A 27,244-nucleotide genomic window follows, 5' to 3' on the forward strand; every position below is an offset into this window, starting at 1 on the left:
TTATGGCACGGTGGCTCTGGCTCTCTTTCCCGGCGGCCCCTTGTGCCGGAGGGCGCGGGGGGACGGGGCAGCCCGGTGTGCCCCTGGGCGGGGGACGTGGTGGGGCACCCCGGGGTGCACGGCGCTGCTGGGACCCGGGGAACATCGGGTGCATTGCAGGGGGGCAGCTGGGGTGCGCTGGAGGGGACACTGGGGTGCACTGGGGTGTGCTGCGGGGGGCACTGGGGTGCCCTGGGCACACTGGGGTGCATTGCACACCTGCGGCGGTGTCACCGGCATGTATTGCAGAGGGCACTGGGAGCACTGGGGCGTTTCACAGGGGGCACTGGGGGCACTGGAGTGTTTTGCAGAGCAGACTGGGCAGACTGGGCACGCTGCCGTGTACTGCAGGGGCTGCTGGGCTGTACAGCAGGGCTCTGGTTGCACTGCACTGTATAGCGGGGGTGCGCGGGGCGGTATAGCGGGGTGCGCGGGGCGTTACAGCCGGGGCCGCCTGCGGCACGCGGCGGAGCCGGCAGGGACCGCTCGCTCCCCCCTCCCGCCCCGCCCTGGCAGCAAGGGGCCGCCCGGCTTCCGCTTCTTCCCCACAGTCCCGTGCGGCAAGGAGCGGCGCGCTGGCCCCGCCCACCACCTCTCTATGCTTCCCCCTTTTGCACCAATCAGGGCGGCTGTTGCTTGCCCTCCCGCCGTGCCCCGCGGCGGGGCAACATGGCGGCGCCCGTCGCCATGGCGGCGGCGCGGGGTTTATGCGGGGCCTTGAGGGCGGCGGCGGGGTCCCTACAGATGGGCGCAGGTAGGGCCGCCGGGAACCGCGGCCGGGGGCGAGGCCTTGCCCCGGGGGTGGCCGGGCCCCGTGGCGGGCCGCCCCGGAGGCCGGGGGGAGCGGGAAGCGCTGCCCGCGGCTCGGGGGGGGAGGGGCGGCCCGTTTTGGGGCGGTTTCGGTGCAAACAGCGGGATTTGCAGCTCTGGTCGCTGCTGTTTTGCAGCCCGGCGGAGCCATCTCCTGGGCCGCGGCTCCCCGAGCGCCGCCGCCCTCCCCGCCCGCGGGAGCAGCTCCGCTTTAGGCCACATCCTGGGCATCTCCGCGGAGAAGCCGGCCGCTGCCCTGGGCCAGCACCCGCCGCCCGTGGCTACCAGCAAAGGTGAGCAGAGCCCGGTGCCGGCTGGGCACCGCCGCCGGGATCTGCAGCAGGGACCGGGGGGGGCTCGTCTCATGCGCATCTGCCAGCTGCCCCAGTGGTTACGTGCAGCTGGAAGCGCCGAGCTGCTGCAGATAAGTGCAGCAACACACACCCATGTGATGTCAGGTGGCCTGATGTTACCGAGAGCTTCTTAGCCCTCTGACTCGTGTTTGGAGTGATACTGTCTGTAGCAATTTATCCGTGTTTAAACTTCTGTTTTGCCCTGGCAGAGGAGCAAGACCACCTGTTACAGCACCAACCTGACCAGCCCAAGAACCCCAAGGTTTTAAAAGTCGCTATCATTGGTGCGCCGAATGCTGGGAAGTCCACGCTCTCTAATCAGCTCCTGGGCAGAAAGGTAAAGCTGTGGTATAGCAAGAAATTCAGGTTGCTAATTGATTTTCTTGGCATATTCTGAGTTGAAAATGTTTAATTTTTTCTAGGTTTTCCCGGTCTCTAAGAAAGTGCACACGACCCGATGCAAAGCCCGGGGTGTCGTCACGTATGAAGACACGCAGCTGGTGAGCTTCCGGATGGGCCCAAGGGAGGCTGCGCTCAGGGCATCAGGGAATGTTAGCCAGATAGTGCTGGGTTTTGTCATTTGTATCCCGTGGTTGTTTTTAGTTCTACAGACAGATGTTTTAGCTTTGCCATCAACCACAGACAAACTTGTAAGATCTGTCTTTCCTCTTTCTAGATCATTCTGGACACACCTGGTCTCACGAGTCCCTTGAAAGCCAAAAGGTATTACTCTTGCTGTGGGGGCATTGAGTGTCGTATCAATGAAGGTTTTATAAGACCAGAATGATTTCTACTGTAAGACTTTTTAGAATAGGAGTGACAGGAATATATATTTTTAGTCTTACTATTGTATATGATTTTTTCTTTTCACTGTTATTTCAGTAGCACATAGAGTCCCTTGGGCCCTGTTCTGTTTCATACTGCATATGCGCATGTAATCAGGGATGGTATAGGCTGCAGAGCAGCTTTGCATGAGCTGGGATGATGGAAAATGTGTTTTTCTCCCTTTCAAGGGGAAGGAAGACAGCTGTGATCTAGCATGGGTCTAGCTTACTAATTTGCATTTCTCTTTCAGACATAAGCTCGATGAATCCATGCTGAAGGACCCATGGGAGAGCATGCAACATGCAGATATAGGTGGGCACTTAGCTTCCCTTGTATTAAGCGAAACATTAATCTGTTCTAGAAACTTACGGCCCTGTAAATGTGGCATCTGGATGCCTACTGGGCACTAAGGGCAGACCTGGGAGTGTGAACCAGGCCAGAGGAGGGAAGGGCCCAGAAAAGATTTCCAAATGCTTAGCTGGGGAAGAGAACAAGAATTGTCTGATGCTAAGGAGAGGCAGGTTGGGTTAATAGCTTGGGCTAGGATGTTGCATATTAGCACGTGTGATGTCCTTAAGACGATAAGTATAAACTGCATTTTATTTTCTTGACAATTAAAACACTCCCTTTCCATCTGTATGCTTCTGCTGTAGAAGAGAGGAAGGTAAAATCAGAAGGGAAGAACTTGGTTGTAGGTTTTGGGGAAGCTGAAAGCTAACATTTTTGGAAAATTAAGGTTCATTATATTTTTCTCACTATTTTCTGGCAGTTCTGGTTTTGGTGGATGTATCGGATCACTGGACACGAAACTGTCTGAGCCAAGAGGTGCTGAAATGTCTTTTTCAGTTTCCCCAGATTCCCAGTGTCCTGGTTCTGAACAAGGTAAATAAAGTTGCTTCTTTTTTTTTTTTCTTCTTTTTCTGCCTTCCACAGCGTGTTACATCAATGTCTTCAAACAGCATCCAGGTTCAGCAGTGATGAATTTTCAGGTGACTGAGACTAGATGTGTTAAACAAAGCTGATTGTTTCCCCCTCTGCTCCAGAATACTGAAGTGTGTGTGTGTGTGTGTGTGTGTGTGTGTGTGTGTGTGTGTGTAAATGTGCATGCATGCAAACCCCTGAAGCTGCACGTTGCAAACTAGGGTTTAAATCAACCTGGAAACAGTAGCTGTACCATAGGAGAGCTGGTCGGTCAGAAGTTCAGCAGTCGGTGTTTGGACGAACCATTCTTGAACCACTGATACACTGTGATTTAGTAGGAAAACTGTCTTGTTCCACTGCAGAAACCTTGCCCTGCAGCAGCCAGCTTGGGTGGCTTCTTCCAGCTCCTTAAAATTCAGGGCCCAGCTGCTAACTTCTTTTATGGCAGATTCCTGACACCTCTCTTTCTCATATTAGGTGGATCTGGTAAAGAAGAAGTTCATCCTGCTGGAACTAATAACTGAGCTAACAGAGGGAGTCGTAAATGGAAAGAAACTGAAAGTGGAATCTGATTTTAAACATAATTCCGATTCTTCAGCAAAAACTCCTCCTCAAATTGCTCAAGCTTCTCCACCAGAGAATAGGGCCCATGAGTCTCACTGTTTGCAGGAAACAGATAAAGTCCAAGAAGGCTGTAGCTTGCATAGCAGCAGTGATACGGGGTCCAGTTTTGTCACAGAGGAAGTGCAAGGCCCAAAGCCTGGTGGATGTAGAGATCTCAAAAATATGAAAGGCTGGCCATGCTTCCAGGAGATCTTCATGCTGGCAGCTCTCAGTGGAGAGGAGGTGGATACACTAAAGGTAACTGAGTTTTGAACTGTTTCTGCTTTGAAGCTGGTGTGCTTTTACCCTCATGGTACCCCCATACTTCATACTGAGCTTCATGTTCCATCAGCAGAGCTGATGGTTTTTGTCCTGGGGTGGGCCCATACCAAGGGTGGGGTGTTCTCTGGCAAGGAGGGCTACATGTGCACTGTAATTTCAGAGTTTCCTGTACAGAACACTCTTATTTGGGGCTCTCCAAGCAGCAGCTTGTTCTTAATGATGCAGCTGCCCAATGCATTATCTTTTAGGTGCCAGTAATGCTGTGGGTTTTTTTTGTAACCTGTATAAACTACTTTAGGGAGGTGTGATCCTGTGGCAAGTTTGAGTTTCAGAAGCTTCCCCTTCTCCATTTCCCACCAAAATTATTAAACTACTGCCCTGATGTTTAACTAGCAGCAGTGTCCTCATAGTGACTCACTGCAAGATGAGCTTAGAGGTGTGTGGCACCGTACGACAGTGGTACGTGACAGCTAATGGGTGTGATGTGCATTTTGTGCTGACAGCGGTACCTTCTGATGCAAGCCAAGCCAGGCCCTTGGGAGTTTCACAGTGGAGTTCTGACCAACCAGTCACCTCAAGAGATCTGTGACAACGTCATCAGGGGGAAGATACTGGAGTACCTGCCACTGGAAGTGCCCTATAGTGTGCATCAGGTGGGAAGCATCTGCAAGCAGACTTTCCTTCAAGCTGTTGTATTGGAAACATCAGACTACGATCTGAATCCTTTTCTTTGGGTTTGTGAAATCTGCCAGACTCTTTACAAGGCATGTGGGGTGGCTTCAGCCCTACGTGCCAGGTGGCGTGATGCACCCATGGGCTCGATTCAGGGAGCTGACTGGAGTCCTTGTCTGTGAAGGAGTGGCATTTGCTGTTCCTGAGGTACTCTGCTGAACTGCTGAGTTTGTGCTTGCTGTTGCAGGTGACAGAGGTGTGGGAGGAGGGACCAAGCGGAGAGCTCCTCATTGTGCAGAACCTCGTGGTCCCAAGGAGGTCTCATATGGTGAGTAACATCAGGAGAGAGAGAGGGCGCTGGGGAGTGTGACGGGAGGTTCCTGGATCCAGCGCACATGCATCCTTGCTGTGTTAGACGCCCTGTCCCTCGGCCGTGGATTCTTGGTGTTGGGAAGAGCCAGGTGCCCAGCACAGTCACAGTTTCAGCAGTTCCAGGACTGTACACTGTGAGGTTCAGGAGACACTGGGGTGTTGTAGCCTTAGACACAGAAGATGAAGCCAGATATCCTCATATGTACTGCATGATAGAAAACCAGCAGGCTGCTTCGTGCCGTTGTGCTATATGAGCATGAGGACACCCATGAGGTGAGCAGCCATTTCTCCAAGCCCTGATAGAAGTCTTTCCCAATGCCTAGCTGTCCGTGCCTGAGACAGATCCATGGCCTCCACACGCTGGGCATCTGACTTCAGCTTCATTATAAACAATCAAGAGTTTCAGTAAAACTCTTGCACCTTTCCAAAGTGATCGATTGCCTGTGGTTTGGTCTCGGGACATCTCTGATTGCTATATTCCCTTTAATTGCTTCTGCAGCTACATTTTTTTTTCTCAGGTGATTCTTCCCCACAGTTAAGTGATGTGAGGATAGATATGATGATATTCTCTCTGGGTTTTAATACAGAAAATGTTGATTGGAAGAAGAGGTACGGTAATCAGCAGGATTGCTCAGGAGGCTGGCCAGGACCTGATGAACGTTTTCCTGTGTGATATCCGCTTGAAGCTGAGGGTGGAGGTGAAGAGTTGAGCTCTTTGCATAGGTTTCGACAGCCCTCAAGCTCTCTGGTCACGCAGAGAAACCAGTGCTCTTTTCCCTGTGGGTATTTTAGCACCTTTGTTCAATCCAGAAACAGAGGATGGTGGAATCAACATAATGGGCTGAAATAGAATATATTGTTCTTTTGAGAGAATGGCACAAGCTGAAATAAAACTTTCAGACCTTCTACAGCACCTTATCTTATGGAAGCTGGGGACAGGCATCAGAGAGCCAGCTTTACATGTGGTTCTAGTGCTGCATTTATAGACCTGTCATCCACTTCTTTTGGGCTATGACCCACATCCTTAGTGTCAAGTGTTTGTGGCTGGATGTTCAGAAGGACCTGACCAACTGTGGAATGAAGATAGGAGGGAGGCAAGAGTGGGGGAAACCTGACTAAGGCCTGGGTCTCCTCCAGAAGTGCGGACTTGGAGATACTCAGTGCTGCTGGGACGTGCAGTTCTGTGCCCCATGCATCGTACACCGCTGCCTAATGTTTTCAGTGCTATTAATGTCTGTTATGGAATTGCAGCTGTGCGTTGTCTTTTAGGCAAAAGCTTTAAATGCTGCCGTTGGAGAGAACAGCAGAGTCAGGTTTGAGCAGATGGAGTAGTCCCCGTGCAGTAAACGCTGTGCAGTGCTTTGAAGTCCTCTGGCCCAAAAAGGGATGGGTGAATATTACGATCATTTAAACTTGGGGGGGAAGAGAGAGAGAGCAAAGGTTGGCATCTCCTGTCTTTAGTGAACAAAGGGTTACAGTGAGGGCACATTTATCTCTTCTGAAGGCTGGGGAATTCCACCAGTGGGGATGGAAACGGAAGAGGCTACCCCAGCCCATGTGATGTTCTCTTCTGCTTTGCTCTCTGTCGCGCAGTCTGTGGAGTTCATGAGAGTATGACAGTGCAGGAAGTCAGTATTACCCGGGTTTGCTTGAGTGGAGGAGTTTTGGCTAGCTGAAACACTCTGTAATAACTGGGTGTGACAGAGGGAGCTCTTAAACTCAGTATGTGATGCTAAGCCAGTGGTTTCCAACTCTTGTGTTGGAGCCCTTCCCACGGGTGTGCACGCACCATCTTCTTAAATGGCTGCCAGCTGCTTCTTTCATTTTGATCTCTTCTGTGTTGCAGTTTGTAAGAATTTTTGTTCTTCCTTTTTCCCCATCATCCTTTCCTCCAATTTCCCAAGCCACTCACCACTTCTGGCATGTGGCACTCACCGCAGAGGGGTGGGTTTGGTGACGTACTCTTTTTGACTCAGTGGAGTGTTGGAGAAGCAGAGATACGGAGCTTGGAATCATGATCTGTTCTTGGTGTATATGTGAGCTGCTTCCCTGGCCCCTTGTGAGAGCAGCCAGGAGGTCAGAGAATGGCTCGCTGGACTTGCAAGCAGTAACTGGAGTATATTTATCAGAAAGGGAGATGGAGCAGGGAATAAGTGTCTTTCTGCCCCAGGCACCTTGTTTTCAATGCCCACTGGGGGTCCTGTCTGTACACAGGTCTGGATGTTTGGCTACTGAATGAATATTCAGGTCTGAAGATGTCTATAGCAGGGTCTCCAGATGCTCGCTTCTTCAGAGTGGCATGTTAGTCTTGCAGAAATTGGTCAAAACCTTTTCTCAGCAACAGTTACATTTGAATAATTTTTCACACCACTGTCACTACAAAGTCATTACTGTTTGTACCAGGGTTGCAGATACAAACAGAGAGGCTGTCACGCTTACAGAGCCTGAAGTTGGAGTAGCAGTGGGTGCTGCAGCTCGAGGTTATTCGGGTGTTGGGGATGGATAGGGAATGGCACAGGTCAGGGCTTGAATGAGGCCTGGAGGCTGAAAAGACCGGGCCATAAGGAGGTCTGTGACGCTGTGCGCTGTGACGCGGGAGCTGTTGGCACGGGGTGCTGTGGCGCTGAGTGACGGAGGCGAGGCAGATATGCCTCCTGCCACGCGTGGTGCCTGGCCCCTGCCCCTCCGTGCCCTCTGTACGTGGTCCTGGCACGTGGGGGCTTGAGTTGGGTGTCTGCACACTGCGGTGCTTCGGCCCACTTGTGCAGCGGGAGAGCCGTATAGCTTCCTGCCAGAAATCCAGGTGAATCCCCACGTGCTGTTATAAATAAGCATCCTCGAGTGAGGCGGCCTTGGGCTGCTGCCCAGACAGTTAAATAAAGACATCTGGTAGGGTCTTCTGGGGACTCTCTGCTCCTGCCTGGAACCCAAACCTTCTTAGGAAATACTGTGCCCACACTGTGCCTCTCCGGTGCGAAGGCAGGAGATGCTCTACCAGCACTGGCAAAAGGCTTTGAGCCGTTAAAAAGATACTACCACCAAGAACACAAGATCCTCTGAAAGCTACGCTAGGAAGCCTTCAGAGAGGTACACGATAGCCCGGCTTGTTTTCTCCAAGCAGGGGACGCTGTGGTTCCTGGAATGTTTCTATCTGACTTTTGTGTTTTGCTCGCAATAAAATGAGGTCCCAGCATAAGCAATTGTTTTCATCTCCTTTCTTCCTCTCTGTCAATCAGACCTCACAGCTGCCACCTTCTATCTGTTTTATTCTGACTAGAACCAGGACACTTTTATGTGTTTTTTCCTTTCTTCCCAGCTGAGCTTAGATCACATTTCCATAGCAGTGGCGTGTTCACAGGTGCTTCTGAAGGTTACACCTTGCAGGGAAGAAAGACAGGTAAGCACGCTTTGAGGATTCAAAGATGTTTCATCTGGTGCGGATACAATGGGGAAACCATTTCCTTTGTGCGGCTTTGACACGCGGGTCAGCATCAAGCCGCCGCAAAGCGTTTTCCAGGGATTCTGCCAGGCAGAAGAACAAACAGAGACAAGTGCCCGGAGCAGCAGCTGGTCCCGAGGAGTCGGGGCGACAGGTTTGCTTGAAATGGAAATGCTCTGTGTGTGAGGATGTGCAAAGTCTCTCAACTTCCCAGCTGACTTGGTGAGGCAACACGCTTACAACCTGCTCAGTCCTAAATGTGGGGAAGTAGCTCATTAATGAGGCTTGATTATTAGGTTAATTAGCACATCACAAGCCAATCACATTTACTATGAAAGGCGCCACTGGCGTTTGTCTGAACTCAGACTGTGGAAGCTACTGTTTTCCTGAAGCAGAGATGTGTTTTAATTAACTTCGGGCAGACGATGGAGCACATAGGACGTTAGTTAAGACTTTCCTGTTTTGTTGCAGAGAGCAGGGACGGCACTGCGAAGCGATGGCGGTAGCAGGCCCTATAGCCGCTGTGCTGTCCTTGGGGCGAGGAGGAGAGGGAGGTTGGGTGACAGGGAGGGACACATGGAGCGAAGTGTGGGTGGCAGGAGGAGGCATGGTCCTGGTGCCTGGCTGGCCAGTCCTAGGGGTGGGGGGGGGAGGAAAAAAGTTTCCTTCCTCTGTGCTCTGGACACATCTTGCACCTGTGAGTTTGGTGCCTGCTGCAGCAGCACTGGGGCAGCTCTGTGTGCCGGAGCGGAGAGATGCTTTAAACGGGGATTAAAGCACCTGCACTGATGGCTGCTATGGGGTGTAGCCAGTGGCGGAGGGTGGCAGTGCCAGCTTTGCTCGTGTGCCGCGGTGCTGCCACCGGCCGGGCATGCACCATGGACGCTGTGCTGGTCCTGCGGCTGCGCCTGCCGGTTCCTATCGCGGAGTCCTTGGGTGAGCGCGGTGCACGGCGCTGCACACGCGCGCCCGGCGCGGCGCCGCCCGCGGCCGCCAGGGGCCGCCGCAGCGCGCCCCGCCCCTGCCCTCCCCGCCCGGCGGCGCGGCGCGCCCCGCCCCTCCCCCTGCCGCCGCCGCGGGCTGCGCGTGCGCGCGGGGCGGCGCGGCGCGGCGGCCGGCGGGGCCGTTGGCGGGCAGCGCGCGTGCGCGGGAGCGGCTGGCGCAGCCACCACGGCGAGAGCGGGCGGCGGCGGCGGCGAGCGGCGGGGCCGGCACGGGCACAGCGGCGGCGGCGCCATGAGGCCCGGGCAGGGGCACCGAGAGTAAGTGCGGGCGCGGCGCGGCGGCGGCGCGGGGCGGCGGCGCGGCCCGGCTCCCCCCATTGTCCTTCCCGGCCCGCCGGGGTCCCCTCCCCCCACCCCGAACGGCCGCGGCGCGAGGCCGCCCGGCGCCGCCCGCCTCCCGGCGGCCGCTGTCGCGACAGCGCGCCGGCCTGTCGCGAGAGTGGCGGCTGCTGTCGCGACCCCCCCCGCGTCGCGACAGCGCCGAGGCGCCCGACGGGCTGCGCGGGGGGCCGGCGCTCCGGAGCGCCTCCCCGGCGGCCGCCTCGCCGCGGGCGGGCGCCCCCGGGGGCTCCCGAGGGACAAAAGGTGGCGGCGGCCGCCCGGCCCGACCCGGCCCGGCCCGGCCCAGCCCGGCCTCGGCGGCCAGGGCCCTGCTGCGGAGCCGGAGCCGGCGCCGTCCCTGGGGCGCCGGTAGCGGGGGCCGGTAGCGCCTAGGGAGTACCAATATCCGGGTGCTTATCCCTGGGGTACCGGGACCCGGGGTGTCCATCCCTGGGGTACTGATACCGGGGTACCAGGACCGGGGTGTCCGTCTCTGGGTACTTATTCCCGGGGTACCGGGACCCGGGTGCTCGTCCCCGGGGTGCGGATGCCCCCCGCATTCAGACCGAGCCGCGGTTCATCACGCCCCGTTTTGGAGTTCGGACCCAGGAGCAACTCCGCGCGGGTCGAGCCCGGCTCGTCCCCCCTATTGCAGCATCGGCCAGCAGCGCGGCCCGACTCGGCCGGGGACCACCTGCCTCCACGGCAACGACAGCGGTGGTCAGCCTGGATTGCGGTGCCGACCGGGTTGGGGTGGAGGTATCTCTCCGTGAAAGACTCCGGGCTGTGAAATCTGCTGGTTACAGAGATCCGAAGGAAAGATACTTCGTCTCATTAGAGTTGGATGCCAAACGCTTATTCTGGCTTTACGTGATGTGAGTTTTCCCAGTGTAATCTCCTGGATGAGATCTGTCAGAAGGGGGAACAAAACATCTTCTGTCCTCCCCTTTTCAAGGAATAGTATTTCTGAGTTGCGTGGCTGATGCCTTTGGAGCATGTTTATCAGGATTCTCAAGTAAATTTACCTTTAATTTAGTCTCCTGCCTAGTATCTGTAGAAGGGGCCATCTCAGCCTGTCCTTTTAAAGAGACCGTTGAAGAAAGTCCAGGGAAGCTGTTAACAGAGAGCAAATATCCTGACTAGGCCCAAGTTATGTACATCGCTTCTGAACCGAGGACTGAGCTAGTAACTATCGCAGGTCATTTTACTGTAGAAACGGCAGCAGTTGAATTCGATGTCTGAGAATATTTTTATTAGGGTATACCTTTGGGAAATTAATTCCAGATCTTTTCAGGAAGCGAGAGGTTAGCTATTTTTGGAAAGGTCAAGAAATAGCGTAAGCAGCATGGACACTTTTGTGAGGTTTGTTCGTGCACGCACAATAGCTAAGTCCTTTCACATACCTATATATAAGCACAGCAAAAAAATCCCTCTGGAATCCTAGCGCTTTGAATGCTTACTTTTGTGAGAATGTTTAGAATACCTTTCTTTATTCTCAGAAATGAGGATGTTGGAATTGCTGTAATGTGTCAGCACTGTGATGGTAAATTCCTTCTCTTGAATGTGGAACAGGAAAGGGAATTATTAACTAACGTTACCGTACAGCAATCTCAACATAGTTTATGCCTGGATCGAAATGTGCAAATCCTTCGTGTAATCTTTTCCAAGGGTTGCTCAAAGAAAAGTGTCTTTTTCTTATCACAAATGTGATTTGCAAGAGCTTTTGTTAATCAGTTTCTTGTAATTCTCATTTCTTGCCAACAAAATTTGAAGCATCTTAACAGGAAAAACATGAACGTTAAATACAAAAGTGTGAAGAAAAACATTCATATTGCAGAGATTTATTTGTCTGTTTTCAGTCCACTCAGCAAGCAAACTACTTACATGCTTTTGGTTATGCAGCATATGATCTTCCAGAGCAGCACCTGTGTGGACTTATGATGTGTGTTTTATCCTCCTATTGATATTGCATCTAACTGCTAGGTACAAGTTTTAAGATAAATTGCAGATACAGGCTTGTCTACAGTTATGGCATCGAGAAGTTCAGTAATAATTTATTGCACTCACTTTTTGTGATGGTACTATTTTTTTTTAATCGCAACTGAAATCTCAAGAAAATGTAAGTTTATTTGGAAAACTTTCTGCAACGATACTTTTTCCTCTTTATTATAAAACCAAGTTCTCTGTTTTCTTAATAGCTACAAGAGAGCACACTATTTCAGTAAATGAGGTTGGGTTCCTGAATGATGTCATTTCTGCTACAGCAACTGTGATGATTGAATAAATCTCACTAGATCTACTGGGTTTCCTGATTTTTATGTATGGTCTATAGAAATTTTATCTGATTTAGTTACTGATTGACAAAATTCTGTGATCTGTGCTGCAAAGGCAATTGGGGAATATGGTCATAATAGTTCCTTCTTCCTTTCAGTGCATATGGTTTTGATCAGACCTTTTCTCCCTGAAGAATTTGCACTTGTTAGAGTCCAGAGCTTGTCATTTCAGGTGTGCAGGAAGCAGCAAAAGAGCGCTTCATAAATTTTATGAAAAATAAATTTATGAAGAAGCCTCTGGAAAAAAAATCGTGGACCACATTCAGTGGAGGTTAATTCTTTTCTGTCTTGAAAAACAAATGAAAATCATTCTTGAGAGTCCAGATTACAGGATCATGCTGTCACAGTGGACTGATCCTCACGTGATGCTCCTTGAATTGATGAAAGTAGGAAGGGCTCATACTGAATGAGCTATAAAAATGTGAAGAGAAGTGGAGCTACCTCCTTGACTAGAAACTGAATACATTAAGTAAATATATAAAGCGGTAGGGAAGACATTGTTGAAACATACTACAAATAATAGAGACGAAGAGAACAAGCTCTCACAGCCAACAATCTGGAGAGCGAGAATGCAGGAATAACATACAGTTGGGTCTGGTGTTGTGTAAAGCAAGCATCGAGGGTCTGAAAACTCTGGAAAGAGAAGCAGCCACAACAGAAAGCAAGCAATGGGGAATTAACTGTTCTCCTGTAATTCTGAGTAGATGAAAGTTTGGATCAAAAGCAATGAAGAGTCAAGACAAAAAGAGAGTAAGGCTTGCAATAAATACAGGATCTATGGTTTTCAGAGGAAAAAACTCTCCATAAAAGAAAAGCTATTTATGTTTTAACTGATGCTTACACTGTGCATTTTTATATAACTTCTGAGGTCAGAAATCAGAGAATTGACCCTTTCGGGGGATTAGTAGGTAGAGAGACCTAGAGTTAGAATATCAGTTGATGAATAGGCTTTTAATATATGAGCATTACTTCAAATATTTTCAATATTCTCAGCTATTTTAAGAAGCCTTCTTGAGCTCAAGTCCAACCAGCCTGAGAGTCTAGAGAGAGAGGATGTGTATTATTGGAACAAAAATTAAGCCAAAAAATAGATAAATCTGACATAGTGGATGACATGGGAAAGATGACTGCTGAAAGATGCTGGCACGTTCTCTGTGCCTTCATGCTTGGCATATATTTTATTTGTTATGTTACATGGCTTTTGAAGTGTAAAAAAAAAAAAATCTCATTTTCTGCCGAGATAAAAGAAAAGGCAGGTGCGTAAATTCTCATAAGAATCTCTTCTGCTTTATTATTGACATTAAATAGTGACCTTACTTATGATACGACCTCAATCATTTTGTGAATTTCTTAATTGAATAAATAATATACTTACCACAAAATACATACCATTTAATAAGATGGTATTTTTGATTCCCCTTTCACTTTCTATTGCAAATAGATTCACAATTTTTCTGCTTTAGCACAGCCTGGGTTGCTGTTTTTGTTAACAACGTTAAAAGTGCTGGAGACTGTCCCCATAGTGTTGCTTTTCTCCACCTGCAAAATTAAGGAACCTTTACATTTTCTGTAATTTGGATTCTTGCCTTAATTTAAGTTTTATTTTTAATTTCAAGTTGTCCTCTGATAGATGTACTTTTTTTAAACCTACATTTGCTTCTGAGAAGAATTGTTACCAGGGATCAAGTTCAAGAAGTGAAGGAAGGATTTTGTCGAGGGCTGAAGTATCTGTGTTTCTCAGAAATGCAGACTACTGTGAAACATGTACAAGCCTTAGCTTGTATTCTCAACTGCACCTACTGAAATGCCTGGATGTGTGATAGGAACTCTTTTGTTTCCTGCTGAGTGCTATGCTTTTCTCCTTCACCTTTTTTTTTCCATTCTTATTTATGCTTCTCCAATTTTGACCTTCACTCATTACTGGCCAGCACGTGGAGGTGGGGAAAGGAAGAGGTGCAGATTGTTGCGCAGGCTGCCTCCATCCCAAAGCCACCTGTTAGTCCATCGCTGGAACATTTTGCATCCTGTGGAGCTTTCTTTCTTTCTCATCTTTAGAAACCTAGCTTTAATAGTGAAGATGGGAGGTGAAACAATGTCTGTTTTGTATTTTCTCTAAAACTTGGTAATTTCAAGGTTTCGGGGACTTACAGAATTGCCATAAATGCCACCAAGAACTTAGCAAAATCTGGTCTTGCTTCATTTACTTAACAGATAAATGGTACTTTTAAATAATTGCATTCAGAGCATATTTCCCTAACAAGGTACTGGTTCACTTAAATGCTACACCCAACAGTTTAGTAACAGATTTCCAGCCACTGAATAGCGTTGGAGACTGTAACGGAGAGATTGTTTATGGGGTAGGGTAGCACTGAAGATGAATGAAGGTTTTGCAGTTTTCTGCATCAGTAATGAACCACATCATTCCACTGTTTTCAGTTTTCATCATTTTAAATTTTCTTCAAAGTGGAAAGTTAAGTGAGTAATTTAAATTTGTATTCCTAGTGTGGTGTGCCATATACCTATTTTCCCATTTTTGAAACTTTTCCGTGTTAAAATCTTAATCATAACATCTTTTATGTGAGCAGTGGTTTTTTTTATTGCAGGCCATTAGTTTGAATAGGAATGCTAAAATGAGTTTCTCACACTGTTCATTTTTTTTCATTCCAAAAAAATTCTTTTCCAAATACTGATTTAGCTACTGAGGAATAGAGTTACTAAAAGTAACTCATTCAGCTGATTGGGATCAAGGAAAGTTGCTTTTAAATTTGTCCAGAGATATTTTTCCGACGGACATATTATTCTTCAAATACTAAACTTATTATCTGAAATAGGTATAGCTTGGCCTCATTTTTGCCTTCACCTAATTGAGTTTGGACTTGACAGAGGCTGGTGTGTTCTTCAACCACCTCTTTTCATGTTTTAGTCATTTGATTTAAATGAACACTTAAAAAAATTGACTGTGGTCCATGGTTGATTGAGTTTTATAGGCTATATAGACCAATTTCAGTAGCTCAGTGCATTGTATCTGTTTGTTTCTTCATGCCTCAATTCTCGTTTTGTAGTTGGTATATTGTTACTAAAATTATTCTCCTGTTGTTGGGCTCAGGAATTGTGAATAGTTTACGTATTCCCAATACTTAACTTGTTTATACTGCATTTGAAAATTAGTCCAAGTTTCCAGGGTTTGTGAAGAAAATGGTGATATTTTGTTATTGGAGTAATTTCTCAAGAACATAATTTGATCAGATAAAATCTGATTTTGGTACAGAATAAAACTAATGTGGATGACCTCATTTGAGGTGTATTGGGATGAAAACTGGGAGAGGTTTTTATTATAATTTTTCAAATTGCATACAGCAGTTCACCCAAGCTAAGGCACAGACTTTTCTAAATGTGAAAGACAGTGTGGTGCTTTTGAATATATAGAACAGCTGATTTGAGCTTCTGGCCCTATTTATGTATTTATAGATAACTAAACTGCTCCCAGCTCTTAAACAGATGCATTGATAGATATATTATTGGGAAATGTATTAGAAAACTTTTTCTGTAAATGCAACACATCTGAGACAAACCTTCAAGTAAAATTTTATTGAATGGAATTAATCACAGATCCTGCCTCCAGGGAAGCCCATCTTTAGCATGTTCAGTTTGCAGTCTACATGAAATGAGTGAAAATGTTTTTTAACTTCTTATGATGTCTCTAGTAACATGATGAAGAAAAGGTGAACCATGAAAGTGAAGTTATTTTTAGTATTTAAAAAAAAGTAAGTCAAAAAAATGATCCACCAAGTGATGTGCTGCTGACGTATGTAGTACAGACAGCCCAATTAAGATGCTGTATATTGTTTCCAGTAGGATTCTGATTGTTTCTAATTTGGGAACCATGTGAGAGCAAGTGGAAATAGGTGAAATGACGTGCTTTGCTATTCATAGTGGATCTCATATTGAGTTGTTTTCTGTAATTTTGCTTCTCTGTATCTCAGTGTTTTATCCTGAGACAGGTAAAACACTGGTATTCTCTCTTTCCTTTGCTTTGCAGCTAGGATGGTAACCTAGTTCAGTCTTGCCCAGGTAATCTCCTACGTGGTGGATGTAGGGTTGCTGCCAGAGAAAAAGGATTTACCACTATACATAGGGTACAGGGCAGTGAATAAATTAAAAAAAAAAAAAGAAGTATTTTTACTTACTCTTGTTTGTATGCATATTGCATAATTCAGTATTCAGTACTGTGAATTGTTTTTCATTTCCTACTCCTAGTATATTAGTGCATCCTTTGCTGTGTCTTGTTATCCATGTTCTTGCTTTCATTCTGTTAAATTTTGAGCATGAATTTTAGATGACTTACTCATCAGAGCTCTCCCCTTTCCTGTGGCTGTTGTATATCACCACTTTTTTGTTCCTCTCTGTAGGCAGCTTGCACACTGAATGCTTTGAAAGGTGTTGTACAATTATTGTCTCAAGCCAATACCATAAATATATTTTTAAATTCTGTTGGATGGAAAGCATCTTATCAGCCGTTTTCAAAAACTGACACAGATGCTTCCACTCTCCAAAATAAACTTCCTCCTCTGCTAATCTTTTTAAAATATGGAATAGAAAGAAGCATATGTATTTGACATCTGGGAAGGAGAGTCCTTCATGCTTAGTTTGTTATTCCTCTATCCAGCAAAGTCATTGGTCTTAACCCATCTTTTTGTCCGTCACTGGTTTTCCTAGTTTTTGGTCTTCCAAGGTAGAAGAGTCTTGAAGTGCCTTTCTTTTTTGCTGCCTGTAAATTCCTGGAAGGTACGTTGAACACGTTCTCCACTTCCTGATTACAAATGAAGCCTGGAACTGGCACTTGAATAGAGCTGACTTGTGTCAATTGTAGTTAGCCTGCTCCTTTTTGTGTTTACTTTTTAATTCTTGAGTTTCAAGAGGTAAATGAGGACTATGAAGGCAAAGCCTGGTGCTTTTGTGAGAACAGAGACAGTTCGGGCCAAGCATAGGATGCTCTGGCTGCAGTGTGGACAGGGAAACCTGGTTATTTGCTTGCTTACCGTTATCTTCCAGTTCACCCGTCTATTGTGATTTTTTTTTTTAAGAGCTCCTGGAAAGCCATCAGCTTTTACTTTTACCTATATTGTAGAATGGGTAACCTGTTCCTAGAGCTTCTAATTCACACATACTTTAACTTTAAATTGTTCACAGCTATGCTGAGCATTTGTGAATGAATGTAGAGGAAAATCAATATGTGAAAAAGCCAGAGCAGACAAGGGAAAACGGCTCTTCCCAATTCCTTTTTTTCCTGGTCACACCATTACTTGATTTTAGTTTTTCTCTCTGTGAACTCTTTAGTGTTTAAATTTAGAAATGGCTTGTTTTGGAACTAGTCACTTTTAAGATACTTTCCAGAAGATTTGTGTGTAATTTAATCCCATTCAGTTTTGATGGTCTGCTGCTCTGATCTGTGTTTAGATCATTTTGCAAGACTTCAGGTTGTTGTTTCACCATATATTTCTCCCAGTATTTTCTAGAAATTTGTTTTTTGGGGTGGATTTTTTTTTCAGTCAAAACTGCGGCAGTATTTTTGGAGCCTTTTATACTTTTTCTAATCCCTGTTTCTATTCATTGGCAAGGTAGTAATTTTAGAATTGTTTTTTTGTTAAGATAACTAACTGTTTCTAAAGGGAAACTTGAGTTTCTGTGATAGAGCTCAGTAGTGCTTGTTAAATGCTCTTGAAACGGAATACATTTAGTTGCAAAATTAGTATATTTACATTTTTGGTGTATTTTCTCTCATATTTGGTATTAATTTTTACCACAATTTTATAGTTCAGAGCATCTTTTCATATACAGATTATCAATGAGTAAAGTTGCAGATGAAAGACAGAAAAAAGGCTTCTCAAAATGTGACGTGTGATATATATTTCAGCCACTTAAATTTAAAACAGGACAGGAAAGAATTAAGATTTTACATACTTCCATCTAGTGTGCATGAGAGAAATTGCATCTGCTGTTAAAATCCCAGCCATTCTTCTAGCAGTTCCAGTTTAGCAATGATCCTATCATCGGTTAGTCTTTGTTAATCAGTTATTGCTGAGGACTTGTGTAGCATCCGAGGGCTGATAGACCTTAAGTCTAAGTATTTCTGTCTTGGTAGTTTTGTGATGTCTATAAAATGGTGATGCACTGAGATTAAGAAAAATCACCTTTCATTGTGTAAGGTTTATATTCTACTTGAGTATGGTCTACTCTATTTTCTTGTCATTCTGTGCTAGAATTTGAGCTACCTGATTTATGAATTACTGCTACTGAAGTAAAATTAAAGTGACTGTTCAGTTATTTAAGAACCAATTAAATTTGATTTTATTCTGATGTAACATTTCCAGTGAAAGTGCGTAAAACCCAGTCTCTGGATGAAAGTTAGATCTAAAAATGTTTTGTGTTTAATTTTTTCATAATCCATGCTTTACAGCGCTTGACTTGCCAAATAAAAATCCATTACAGCCTCACAGCAGTGAAGTTAGATGTTAAAATTTACAGTGACTGAAAATAAAACATTATAAAACATGTTTTCAGTGATCTTATATGAACCCTTAGACATGACTGCTTGTTGGAGAATGTATTAGACTTGGATAAAGGAATTTCTCTTGTTTGCAACTCTTTTTGAACATGTAATTTATTTACTAACCTTTGTTAACTTTCAAAGATGGAAACAACAGTTCTTCTGGGAATAATGTTTTCCAAGTTGTAGGCTGGCTTGTCTTAAAGGATCTGCGTTTCTAGTAGTTGAGTTTCCAGTTGCAGAATGTACTAATTACTGTGAGGTCCCCCACTTGCTAGGGAAGTTCAGGCTGAGATACTTTGAGAATTGCTGCCCTAGGACCTTGAGCAGTTCACACAAGAAAGTGATCTGTTATATTTATTGTATAGCATTAGAGAGCCAAGTTCATTCTTAATGATCTGATGGGGCATGGGCACACTGAAATGCTAATGATATCAGAAAATACCCTCTGAAGCCCTACAATCCTCTATTGTGTTAGTGCTAAATACAACAAATGAAGACTGAATAGGTACTTTTCATCGTGTGTGACAATTAAAATGCATCTCTTGACTGTGACATTTCTCATTAAGGGAAATTACAATGCCAATCTCAGTTTTATTTTGACAGTTTAACAGTATATGTGTTGTCTTCTGTGGGTTAGGGATTTTTGGTAGTTGAGACTATTTCAGTATTAAAGGTCTTTTTTATCTTATTTTATTAAAAATAAATCAGTTATTCATGCAGATATATTTTTATTTCTGCTAACTGGACAAGCTCTCCCTAGTCAGCTTGACAGAAATAGACACTGCAAATCTGAGAGATCACGTAGTTGTCGAGAAAATGACTTACTTTGTTTTCAAAGGCTTAGATACAACTCTGTTTTTTGTGTAGATGGTACAGAAAATGTAATATATAGAGCAGATATTTGTGTAAAGCACCATATGTTCGTATCAGAATCCAGATATTCAATATAGCAATAATACTGAGATTTATACTACTATTATACAAGCCTGTTTTTTCAGCAGATAGAATTAATTGCAAAGTGTAGAGCAAACTTGTCCTTCAGCCATCCAAATGTGTCAAAATGAACATTAATCAGGTGAAGCTTCCTATTGTTTCTCATTTATGATGCAGTGATGAATGCCCAGCACTGGCGTTTGATGGTCAGAGTTCTTTCACCGTCTCCGTTGCTGACTAACCGTGTTAGAGAAGTGACTTTGGGTGTGCTGCAGGCCCCTGTTCCTCTCAGCAAGAGAGAACCACAGAAGGAAACAGAACCCGGTTTCCATCCTTCGCAGCCTGTGCTTCGAGGTGTGCGGGATTTAGTGTGCTCTGCTCTGCACGTGGCTGCTCCGTGCACCTTCTTGTGGCGTTCTGCAGCTGTCCAGTGTGTAGCTCAAAGATCTATTATCTGATTAATATTGGAGAATGCTTTGAGATTTGGGATGAAAAATGTTGGAGTGGTGCAGCACAAGAGTGTGAGAATCCTTGGCTTTTGGAAGGGGATTAGAGACGGTACAAGCATTTGTGGCTACTTACTCCTTTATCAAATGTTTTTCTAAAATGCTTTAATGGTGAGTGTTAGAGGAAATTCTGATAGTTGCATTAATTCTAGATAAATATTTACTAAACAACATTAACGGATTTAAAATGTTTTTAGAAATACTTGTTAGTCCTTCAGACTCTTTGGTGAAGGGAGTCTGTCTCAATGGGGGGCTGCCATTTTAATGCTTCCCAGCAGGAGGCCTATTTTGATAATGCAAATTAGGTTGGAAAAAGTAGGCTAAGCCATTAAAAAGTATGAGAGAACATGAAATTTTAAAATTTTAAGGTGACTGTTTTTCTAATTATTAACATTTTTGTTATCATAGTTTAAGTATGTCACTTTATTTCCCTTAATTCCGACTACCTCGTTCCTTAATTCTGACAAGCTCAATGTCATTTGCCTTTGCATCCGCTGCTCAAGATGGAAGCCTGTAGTCCATTTGTTATTTTATCGCTAGTAAGGTGCTTGGAAATATTTCAGTGTGGTGTTGTATAATTAGAAATGCAGATCCAGACTTTTTTATTACACTGTGGTTAATTTTTTCTATTCTGTTAGCATTAATAGTGACTGAAGGTCAAACTTCTCTTATGTAAACTCAGAATATTTGCAGGATGCTTATTGGCAAGGTGATTAATTCTGGCAGAAAGGGACTTACATGCAAATGAACGCAGATCAGAGCCAGTACTCAGAAGACTGGATCTCGAGTGGGAAGACGCCAGGATTTTCACCAGGATGAGCTGTTTACGGACTCTACCTTTTCCATCAGTTTCTGGCTAGTAGCAGCACTTCCCAAAGCTGCTGGAGAGGGGATTCTGCTAGTCTGGATTTTCTCCCCGAATCTTCTGAAACGCACCAAGAGGAGGCTTCTCCACCCATCGCTGAGCGTGGGAGGGAAAGCCTTCTCCTGCCCCGTCCGTTCGCAGCCTTTGGCTTTCGGAGCAAGGACGAGGAAAGGGAAGGGGAGCACTCTCTGGGACTGAAGCCTTCCTGGAGTACGCTTTCAGATCTAGTTATACTCTCACGAGCTTTCTACCTGTGTCTGGCGGTCAGAGCCGGTGGCGTACGTGCCTCCAGTTGCCATGGTGTCTGGAGCAGCTCGGCATGCCGCTGTGGCATGCACCGGTGCTGGCAGCCCCGCTTCGTGGGTGGGGGCAGCAGCTTGCCGCCGGAGTTGGGGTGAGGCCGGGCTGACACCCGAGTAACGCTTTTCTCTACAGCAGCGACTAGCGCGTGCAAAGCCGAGGGGAGCCAATAAATTCACTGTGCTGCTAAAACCCAGCAACTCCGGAGCGCGGTGGCCATCCCCCTGTCGCGTTGCAATAATGAGGCCTTTCTTTATCGGTCGGGGATCCTGAAGCCTGTTGCAGGGTGCCGGGCAGCGCTGACAAAGAGCTGGGGGCAGCCCTGCCGGGGCCCCGCCGCCCCCCAGGCCTCGGGGACCAGCCGCTTTCCTCGCAGCGAGGCCATGGAGCGCTGGGCCCCGCCAGGGCTGCGTGCGCCCTGCGGCCCTGCTGGCACCCGGTAAGGGCCCCGCGCTGCTCTCCCCGGCCGGTACATGCTCCCCGCGACCGCCGCTCGGCTGCTGGCAGAAATACCGCAGCCTGTCTGTCATTTTCTCTCTTGCATCCTGCTCCTCCAGGCAATGATAACAGCAGCAATATAACTGTCTCGGTGCCTGCTAGCTCGCGAATTTCATTTAATCCTATTAATTTTTAATAGAAAATTAATATTAAACTAGCATACTTCTAACATGACTTTTCCTCTGTGTAGAAAGACTCCTGATTTGTGTTTGCTTTGGAGGAAAAGGGTAGACGTTGTATCTTAGAGGACCTAGATGCTCCTGTCTGAACCTGGTTTGACAGCTGAAATAGAGCGGGATTTGGAGCTAGGGAGAAATGTCTTTTTAACCGTAGGACTGTCACCTTCAGCAAATACACTAGTAATGCCCAATCTGCTTTAATGATGACAAATTCTGGTTGGATTTGAAATGTATATCTCTAAAAGCAGTGCTTTGCAATCGGTTGTTGTGTGTGTGCGCTGCACTGGTTGTATAAGCTTACGGGGAACTGGATTTCCAGCTAAATACATAAAACAAGTATATTGTATGTTGATTAGCACCGCGGTGACCTGACTAATGTCTAGTGGAAAACGCCAAGAGTTGATCACCAGCTTTATAAGGACTTTAGTAAATATTAAAGTGATTCAGAGTTTATATTAGTGAAAAAGCATATTTTTAATTATTGTTTTAATTAGAAGCTGATAGTGCAGGGTTGTGCTGGAGATCGGGAGTTTATTGCCGCCTCGGCTTGGGTTCAGTTTATGTTCTGTAGCCTCTAAAATAGTGAACTTGAAACAGGAAGATCTGTTCTGGGAGCTGATGATATCTTTCTCTTTGAGAGAGGTTCTGGGAAAGAAGCTGCATTCCTTAGCTCTTGCAAACATTTTTAATTGTTTTTTCTCACAACCTTAGTCCGATATTATCTTGTAAGTAATCGTTGCGTCATATTTGCTTTATTCTCTCTACTGGGAAGTCAGCTAATTGCTTCTGCTTTTTAATGGGTACTGTTTGGGAAGCCTGTTAACTCTGAAATGTAGATGAGCAGCGCAGTAACTATTCCAGGCTGTTGTATTTGTTCAAGCTTCTCTGAAGTTTTGAGAGGCAGTAAGTAGGAGAAGGGAGGCACAGATGGTTGGCACTTACTCTTGTTTTGGGTAGTAGCCACAAAGTTACTCAGTATTTTAGACTTTCTCATAACAGAAAAGCTACCAGTTCTGGTGTGCCTTGTATATAGGTGTATCTATGGGAATATTCAGCCAGACTTTCCTTATGAAGTAGTATTATATGATATTAATTATTCATGGTCAGTTTAATTCTTCTTTCTTGCATATTTAATTGTAATAGCATGCTGTTTGTCACAGTGATTTCCCAGAAGAACCGTGCACCAAAGGAAGCTCATTCAGGTATATAGTCTTAAATACGTCCATGCTGGTCTTTGTTGTTTAACTTGGGAGCCGAATAGGATATCATCAGATGTGTCTTGTGGGGAAAAAATTATGCAAAATCATGATTTCACCTAATCTTTCCAGCTAAATTCTTCAAGCTGAAATAGCTAGTTTGATTTTAGCTGATGACGTTTACATTCTACCTTGCTTATTTTATGAGCAAAAATGCTTAATTGGAGGGAGGACGTGACATTTGTTTTCCTCTCTGAGGGGCAAAGCCTTTATCAAAGATTTCAGAAGTACAAATCAATTTCTTTCGGAAGTTGAAAGAAAGGAATAAGATTTTTATTGATTTTTTTTTTTCCCAGTGATCAGAATAGCAATGCCAAATGTTTGTGTGATTAAGATTTTTTGTTTCTTTTTTTGAAGGCTAGGATAGGCTCTTAGTGCTGAATGTGAGAAAGTATTGGAGACACAGCAACTGCAAATGCATTCCCAATTTGATTTGTATTATCATAGCTCTAGAGCTGTTTCAGGCTTGTAAGGCACTTGCTGAAACCGAATCCCTCGTGTTCAGAGAGCAGGATTGTTCTCTGAGATTTACTGTAGGAGTCTAAACTTCTGAAAAATCTGTTTACAATGTGTCTGAAACAGAGGATAGAGGACACAGTAGAGACTGTTATCTGTTTACTGCTCAGATAAGGAGGAGGAATAGATTGCTGGCCTGTTTCTGAACTCTGCTTAATGAATGGTTGCTAGGCAAATTGCATCTCAATCAGTTTAATCCTCAAGATGTCATTTACAGGTCTGCTCTTTGTGAGGGCCAGAACTATGCGCTTGCACACTGTACAGGCCAGAAATTGCTAGCAAAGCAGCTTAGAATAGCTGTTCAAAAATTCAGTGTACATGTGTTGCTGAGTGGCCCAGTTTAAAGCTCCTGTTGTCATAGGGCCATCATTTCATGGGCATGTACTAGATTAGATATTCAATGATAGATAGGCGACAGCAGCATCATTAGCACCTTTTCTGGATCAGCATGGCATATATCATAACTTTTTGGCATTGGATTAACATGAAAGAAAACATTTCTAAATGGGGACTGCACTGCTGTCTTGTTGAAAGGTATTTATTTTTGACTGAGTTGGCTCAGAGTCCAGTGTGATTTTTGGGGGTGTATGTGGGGGGGTGTGTATGTATGATTAACTTTGACAAATAGTTGAAACTGAGAGATGGTATTACCTGACGCAGGACAGAAAACTAGGACTGACCTCAGTGACATATCCCTAAGCTAAAAACCACATGGTTGGGAGAGAGCATAGGATTGTTATGTAAAGCCTTCAGTCTGCCTCTAAACTTCAGTCTGGTGGACTTTCTCCTTGGGAACCAATTAATTGCACATGTCGGTATGTGTTACCTAAATATATTTGGCTCATAATTTAGTCCAAAGGAAGAAGTTTCCTAACATGGCCAAGCTTTAATGGTCTTTGTAAAGAAAGATAACAACATACTTGTTTTTTATTGGTTTCTCGTGACAGAGATTAATCTTACTGCAATAAGAACATTGTTCTTTGCATGACTACACCTTCCTTTAGTTTGAAATACAGCATCTTTAAGCCGTCTGTAGCATGACACTAAACACTGTAAATGCAAACTGGAAAAGGCTGGACTTGTTGACTTACTAAAGACATTTTAGAGCTGTTTATGGTTACTGTGTATTGATAGGAAATGTGATTTGTGTGGCACAATTATTAACAGTGCATATGAAAGCGCAGTATGTTAACTTTTCAGAGCGTGCGTAGTTTGGATGTATGCTGCTACTGTGTTATTCAAAAATACTATTACAATTTTAGTAAAAGATTGTATTAAAATGTAGCCTCTTTTAATAAAGTATGTGCAGAATATTCCATGTTAGTCACCAGCAAAATGACAGTGGTGCTTACATCTTTACACTGCAGATAGGAAGAGGACTGTTGAACAGAAGAAGACTTTGTGATCAGAGAGTGCTTTTCATGCAAATGAAGATTTTATTACATGCTGCTGAATCAGGGGCTTGTGCAGAGAGTACAGCACAGAAGTGATACGATCACTTTGTCATAGCTTGAAATTTTGCCCAGAGTGTCTTTCAGATCACTGAAACAGGCAAGAAACATTTTTTGTTAAGGGCATCGCAGTAACTGATATAATATTTTGGGGCAGGGTTTTTTTTCTTTGTGATACTGTCTGTCTGCAGGATCTGCCACGCGTCAACAGCCTTTATTTCAGAGCAATGAGGAACTGGAATGTGTAAGCGACCTTGTGGGGCAGCAAAGTCCTCAAAGCCCCTGTTCCTGATGGGATCCTGGTTCTGCTCCCTCCTGAATGGATACAGAATCCCATCTTTCGTGCAGGCTGGGAGCCGTTAGCGCTGGTTGTCTGTCCTTCCAGCTGGGATGGTCCGTGTGGCCTGTTACTGAGTGATCCGGGGGCTCAGTACACTCCCTTCCTGTCACGTGGCTGTGTGTTCCTGCAGGGAGAACCCATCCAGGACTGGCTCCATCAGTTTTCCTTTTGTCTTTATTAGTTAATGTTGTCTTCCCTACTTCCTACTTTCATGCTGAGAAGCAGTTTGGTTTAATGAGGACTGTTGTTGCCAGCAAGTGAATGTACGCATGTAGTTATATAGGTATCTAAATCTTCCCCTACAGATGGGTAGTATTCAGCATCCTGATGTGACCTTGGTAAAGGTTCTCTCTTGTATTGCTTTCCCTCCTTACTTATCTTACTTGCAGTATAGCAGCTTTCCTTCCAGAGAAGCATCTTAGCTATGGGAAATCTGTCCTCTTTTCTCTTCCTCTTTCCAGAGGCATTGTCAGTGTAAGTCCCAGGATCCTTAGATTGAGGACTGAACATTCTGCTTTTGCACAATTAAGGGACATTCAATAAAAAAGCAAGATGAAAAGAAGTTTAAGATTTAGGATTGAGATTTTTAGACACTTTTTCAGTGCACGGTTTTGAGTAACCTTAGTGAGGAAGGTCCAAGGCTTCCTTCATATGTGATGACCCAGTACATGTGTGTTGGGCATCCACCAAAGTGGATAGCACAGGAACAAGAAATACACTTAGCAGCCGTCAAGTTTCATAGTGGGGCTGTTAGAATTGTGATCTGGAGATTCTCGAAGCAAAAGCTGGTTCTCAGTTTTATGGTCATAGATTCTCATGCTTGCACCTCTCATCAGGATGTCTTTTTTTAATTATACACATTCCTGAAGAGTTTCAGAGTGGTAGGATGAAACCTTTTTACTGGTTTTCTCATGAAAATTATCATAAGGATTATTCAGTGTTAAAATCTGGTTTATACTGGCTTCTGAATTTCATTTAAAATAAACATCTGGAGAGCTTTTTGATCTCCTGTGCAAGACTGTTGTCAGCCCTGCTCGTTAAAATGACTGCTGCCTATTTTTTTCATAAGAAAACATTTTTAAAATCTTTTGGGATGCTGTGTGATATATTAGTGAAAGGCAAGGAGCTAGATCATTTTAGCTCAGAGTTGATCTAAATGGTTCACTCTCTATAGTTAGAAATTTCCACAAGCATACGGCCTGGCAGATATTTAAAATCCTTTATATTACGAAGCATGGTGACTGTGGGTGTCTATTTCTGCTGCTGTTTGAGATCTACAAGGCTGCTACCTGTAGTAGGATTTGTATTTCTGCACTCGCGGTACAGAGCACGTATCAGAGCGGATGCTCCGTTCTGGGGGAGTTACGATCTGTCACTCTTCAACTACCAGCACAAAGCGCTCCTCCGGAAGATTGTCAGTTTGCTGGGATCTCACAGTCGGAGCTGTGGAGCAGTATCACAGGGGGAGTAATAGATTATTTATTCAAATAGCCATTACATTTTGAATATGTTTTCTCTCATTTGGCAGGAGCTTACTCCTCTACTCTTCGCTGGAGACTTAAAATATGTGCCCTTGGCTAGAATGCTGGGTACGTGCTTCCTGTGTCTTTCTTCCTTCGAAATGGATTCCTGTTGCTCTTTGGCAGACCCTGAAGCAGCGATCTGTGGAGACAGTGTATTCAGAGCTAAAGTGACTTTACCTCTGTATTTTCTCTCCTTATTTATGTTTGTATGGGATCAGCTGGTCCCATATTATATGTGACGTAGTTGGACTTTAGACTGCAACTGTAGGATCCAATTTATTTTTTTTATTTTCTTCTCCAATTGCTTTGATCAGTCAAATAAAAAAGCATTGCTCTCAATTTCTAGTTTTGTA

At 45.1% G+C, this 27,244-nt stretch overlaps 2 protein-coding genes across 6 annotated transcripts in view; both read left to right on the plus strand.

The window, feature by feature from the left end:
* The first annotated feature begins 647 nt into the window (after positions 1-647).
* On the plus strand, positions 648-27,230 carry ERAL1 (Era like 12S mitochondrial rRNA chaperone 1). Of its 3 annotated transcripts, none has more exons than XM_064523268.1 (11): positions 648-793; positions 987-1,142; positions 1,412-1,539; positions 1,625-1,702; positions 1,879-1,925; positions 2,278-2,339; positions 2,797-2,909; positions 3,426-3,809; positions 4,337-4,486; positions 4,753-4,833; positions 26,897-27,230. In XM_064523268.1, exons 1-11 carry the CDS (start codon positions 709-711, stop codon positions 27,128-27,130), a joined length of 1,518 nt encoding a protein of 505 aa, XP_064379338.1. In that variant the 5' UTR covers positions 648-708; the 3' UTR covers positions 27,131-27,230. The 3 variants fall into 3 exon arrangements, with proteins under 3 accessions (XP_064379338.1, XP_064379339.1, XP_064379340.1); XM_064523269.1 differs by lacking the exon at positions 26,897-27,230 and adding an exon at positions 5,465-8,073; XM_064523270.1 differs by lacking the exon at positions 26,897-27,230 and adding an exon at positions 5,396-5,519.
* The window catches only part of FAM222B (family with sequence similarity 222 member B), a 41,508-nt gene continuing 23,652 nt past the window's right edge, over positions 9,389-27,244 (plus strand). For all 3 annotated transcript variants that reach the window (XR_010392274.1, XM_064523265.1, XM_064523267.1), the window contains exon 1: positions 9,389-9,578. The gene's annotated coding sequence lies outside the window, so the exon portion shown is untranslated. The remainder of the gene's footprint in view (positions 9,579-27,244) is intronic.

Source organism: Dromaius novaehollandiae, chromosome 19 (genome assembly GCF_036370855.1).
Source record: "Dromaius novaehollandiae isolate bDroNov1 chromosome 19, bDroNov1.hap1, whole genome shotgun sequence".
Lineage (NCBI taxonomy): Eukaryota > Metazoa > Chordata > Aves > Casuariiformes > Dromaiidae > Dromaius > Dromaius novaehollandiae.